This window comes from Aplidium turbinatum, chromosome 1 (genome assembly GCF_918807975.1).
Source record: "Aplidium turbinatum chromosome 1, kaAplTurb1.1, whole genome shotgun sequence".
NCBI lineage: Eukaryota > Metazoa > Chordata > Ascidiacea > Aplousobranchia > Polyclinidae > Aplidium > Aplidium turbinatum.
Genome location: NC_137472.1, coordinates 40,775,042 through 40,779,980, shown reverse-complemented (window position 1 = coordinate 40,779,980; position 4,939 = coordinate 40,775,042). Strand labels below are relative to the sequence as shown.

Here is a 4,939-nt window from a genome sequence, read left to right as displayed (position 1 = left end):
GCCTACCTCAATAAAATATTTTTATTCCCACTAATACAGTGCCTATATTGTAATTCTTATCTCAACAACTCAGCGTTCTGCCATTGCTTTAATGATGGTGTTCACAAAGAAAACAAAAAAAATTATCTGAAGTTATCAGTAAATTACGATAATTAATGTTATTGTTCTTAAACAAACACGACTAATTTGACAAGCTTGATGGATTTCACAGTATGCACATTTTTACTACCAATAACGCTTAAGATTACTGATCAATTTTCAAGCATTTTGCGTTTTTTGGATTTTTTTTAATTGTTACTGACTTTGCTGTAAACAGCCCTTTAAGCAGAAAGCAAAATACAAAGTTTGGAATTTTTTATAGTATTTTCATTTGATTTAATTATTTAGCCCACTGCACGTAAGCGGCAGTGTAACTCAATTGATAAAAGCATCCAACTGGTATCTGAAGGTATAATTATAAGCACGGCGGTTACCTCAGTGGTTTGATTCTGGATCAAGAGGTTGAAGATTCGACACCTACTGCCGCTGTTGCGATTCTATTCATGCATAACTTACAAAAGTTTTGTCCCTCTACAGCAGTGATTTTCAACCGGTGTTCCGCGGTACACTGGTGTTCCGTGAAAGATCGTCAGGTGTTCCGCAAGAAATTTATTAGTTTGACTAGTGTTCCATGGAACACCGGTCGAAAATCACTCCTTTGACACAATTAATCCACACTCCTCGCGATCGCAAAAAGCAGCGCATTTCAGGTTGAAACGAAGAAAGTTTTAATTATTGCATCATAATATCAAAAATTATTGTATTAATTATTGCATCATAATATCAAGAGTAATTTTCGTCAGCAGAAACTTAGGGTTCAGATAAAGAACAGTTAAGCAAAGGACTTGAAGGTTACTGAAGAGTTAGGTTTGCAGCAAGTGGTTATTTTATTTATGTTTGCAGCAAGTGGTTATTTTATTTAACAACTTATCGTTACTTCAACAGTGCTACAAATAGACTTGAAAACAGTACGAAAAATCATAATTAATTTTAGCTTTCGAGTTTAAAGTTTAAACTGGTAATAATGGATAGATATTTGAAAAGGAAATGTGCAAATGAACAGGCTAGTTCTGGTAACAATGAAAAGAAAGCAAAATCTGTGATGAGACAATACAGTGAAGATTACATTTCGTGTGGATTTACTTTCTCTGGTGATCCTACTGCCCCGATCCCATTATGTATGATATGTGGGAAAGAGCTATGCAACAGTGCCATGGTTCCAGCCAAGCTGAAGCGTCATTTAGAAACAAACCACCCGTCATTAAAAAACAAGAAAAAAGATTATTTCGTTCGCCTTCGTAAAGACATTGAAGTGCAAGCGAATTTCATGAAACGAGTAACAACAGTATCTGAAAAAGCTCTAAAAGTGAGCTACCTTGTAGCTGAGCTTGTAGCTAAGTCAAAGCAGCCACATACTGCAGCAGAAAAAATAATACTACCGGCTTGTAAGATGATTGTAAATGAGATGCTTGGTCCTGATGCAGTTAAACAAGTAGCTAAAATCCCGCTCTCGGACAACACAATTGCTAGACGGATCGAAGACATGTCTGTGGACATCGAAAAAGTTGTTTTGGAAAAGGTACGTATCAGCGGAAAATTTTCATTACAACTTGATGAGTCGACAGACATCAGTGGACATGCTCAACTCTTGGCAAACGTACGTTTTGTGGATGGTGATTCTATCACAGAAAACTTTTTGTTTTGCAAGAGACTGCCTGAGAAGACAACCGGGGAAGAAATATTTCGTGTTACCTCAGATTATTTTGAACAAGGAGGACTTGAATGGAAGAACTGTAATAGTGTCTGTACAGATGGAGCAGCAGCCATGGTCGGACGTCACAAAGGCTTTGTTAGCAGAGTTAAGGAGAAACACCCAGCTGTCATACTTACACACTGCTTTTTGCACCGAGAAGCCTTAGTTGCAAAAACTTTGCCAGCAGATTTAGCTTCTGTGCTTGATGCTGTGGTGAGGATGGTTAATTTTGTCAAAACAAGACCACTAAAAAGTCGCATATTCGCAGCTTTATGCGAAGAAATGGGAGCAGAGTATACAACTTTACTGCTTCACACGGAAGTCAGATGGTTATCAAGAGGAAAAGTCTTAGCTCGTGTTTATGAATTGAAAAATGAGCTAAAGATATTTTTAACGGATGAAGGCTTTGATGGGGCAAAGCTGCTGGCATGTGATGATTGGTGTGCAAAGTTAGCATACATGGCTGACATATTCCATCATTTAAATGAATTGAACACACGGATGCAAGGCCGAAATGAAAATCTTCTGACAAGCACAGATAAAATACATGGATTTCGTTCAAAAGTGCAGCTTTGGCAACGACATGTGAAAAATACAGTCCTTGATATGTTTCCACTCACCCAAAAATGTCAAAGAAATGTGAACACTGCTGCTCTATGCGAGACTATAGAAAAACATTTGAAAACTCTCGAGGAGAAACTGTCTTTTTATTTCCCTTCTGCTCCTACCGAACGCTTTGACTGGGTCAGGGATCCTTACAGCTCAGCAACAGCTTTTGACAAAGTCATGACTGTACAGGAGCAAGAAGAATTTATTCAACTTAGACAAGATCGCACGTTAAGATTGAGATTTTCCGATCTACCTTTGGAACGTTTTTGGGTGATGACTTCCAAGGAGTTTCCTATTGTGGCAAACAATGCTATTTTGACTTTGCTTCCATTTTCAACAACTTATCTGTGTGAGATGAGTTTTGCAAGCATGACTGCTATAAAAGTTAAAAAACGAGAAAAATTGAGAACTGTTGAGGAAGAGCTTCGCGTTTGTCTTTCTGCAATTCCTGCCCGAATATCAGCTTTGTGCTCATCCAAACAGGCCCAGATATCGCACTGAGAAAGCTGACAGCCAATAAATTGTTGTTGTGCTGTTTATATTATTGCATCATTATAAAATTTCGTTTGGTGTTCCGCAAGATTATTTTAATGCATAAACTGTTCCGTGGCTCAAAAAAGGTTGAAAAACACTGCTCTACAGTATAATATGTTTGATTTTTCGTCATGTTGATGAAAACAGTTCGTGCTGCATGGGATGGGGCAGCGCTAATCAAGAAAAAAAAAATTATCGTTATCGGACATTATCGGCGATAATTTATCGTTTATCGTTATCGCTTAACTTTTTTTTGATTTATTGTTTATCGTTATCGCTTTAGGCATTTTTCGTTTATCGATTATCGTTATCGCTTAACTGAAAAATGAGTTATCGCGCCCAACACTGCCTATTGACCCGATTATGCGCGACTTATTTAGGGTTGTGGCGAATGTAATGCATTTATAAAACGTAGGTGTCTTGGATTTAGCACTGATAATTCCGGCATGCACAAAGTGTTTGCGGCCGCACAAAAGCTTCACGCGGGCCGCACGCGGCCCGCGTGCCAGGGTTTGGACCACCCTGACCTAGGCTATCCAAGTTTTGGATATCGTGGGCTACTCAGAAGTTTATGAAAAATAATATGCAAAAAAAAAAAAGGCATATCATCTTCTAAAAAAAGTACATAAAATTACCATTTTAACACTGTCCACTAACTTACCAGAATATATACGCTACACATCGAAATTTAAACAGGACAAATGGTTAGCCAATTTAGAAAAAAAGAACAATGTTTTATTTATTTTGTTTTAACTTTGCTTTTACTAAGATGATGATATCAAAATCTAAAAATTACAAACAGATGATAAAGTAAACAAAGTCAAAATATCATATTGTACGGTAGCCTATGAATATTTTGTTGGAAAGCAATACTTTTCAACAGTCAGTAGCCACGGCCTACTACAAGTCTACAACACGGCCAAATATGTTGCTATTTGGAAAAATTTCTAAGAGTCTAGAAAAATTGTTACAATCAAAACCATGACAAACCTGTCATTTTCCCACTTACAGAAGTATGTAAAATAAGTAATATTTGAATCTAGACATGTTTTTGGCTTGTTTTGCAGGAGATTAAATATGTACGATATGTTAAGCACAATGTATGCATTAATAATGTAGAATATATAAGACTTTCCAACTGCATCCTGGAGGTAGTTTCACCACAAAAATCCTTGATATTTTAAATGCAACATTCAATTGTACTAAAAGCAACACACCAAACGGTACTACCTCCTGGGTGCAGTTAGAAAGTCTTACATAATAGGCTACACTGTTATTGTGTAAACTATGCTGAACGTAGGCTACATAGGCTACCTAATCTCCGGTTAAACAAGCCAAAGATATGTCTAGGTGCAAATGTTACTTATTTTACTTATTTCTGGAAATGGGAAGATGACAGCTTTGTCATAGCTATGATTGTAAAAATTCAGACTCTTAAAAATTTCCTCAAATAGCAACATATTTGGCCGTGTTCTAGTAGGTCAGACAGTAGCCTACTATTGATCAGATGTAGCAGTAGCAGAGATAGTAATTTTTCATTGATAGATTGAATAGACTACATAGATCTTGCTTACCAATGTTCCACACAAATTCTTGATTTGTTTTTTCCAAAATATACCAAGACACACATCGGCCGTTCTTTGTGTTGAATTTTGTTGGTTATTCAGAACATCATAAATTTCATTCTTCGAAATATCCCGTAGTAGGCTATTCTTTTTGTTGGGTTTATATTCGGTTTCTTATAGGCCTAAGCCTAAATTATCAAGCCATCGGAGCAGGCTACCTTTGTGTAATTTTTGTTCATGCAGCCTATAAAGGCATGTGGGGTCAATTTTGTTGGAGCAGCCCATGTCTGGTTTATCTCTAACAGTAGGCTACCAATGGCGGCTGGTGAGTTATAAAAGTGGTAGCCTAATGCTGCGGACGGACGCATCAGCCCCGCCGCGTTTTTGCTGAAGGCGAAGGCAAATTACGATAAAAATTAAAATAAGAACAAGTTCCGGT

The 4,939-nt window shown here is 37.2% G+C and overlaps 1 protein-coding gene across 1 annotated transcript; it reads left to right on the top strand.

Moving 5' to 3' along the window:
- The first annotated feature begins 1,063 nt into the window (after positions 1 to 1,063).
- On the top strand, positions 1,064 to 2,902 carry LOC145765807 (SCAN domain-containing protein 3-like). The gene has a single exon (XM_082577548.1). The coding sequence runs from the start codon at positions 1,064 to 1,066 to the stop codon at positions 2,900 to 2,902; it is 1,839 nt and encodes a 612-aa protein (XP_082433674.1).
- Positions 2,903 to 4,939: the final 2,037 nt, after the last annotated feature.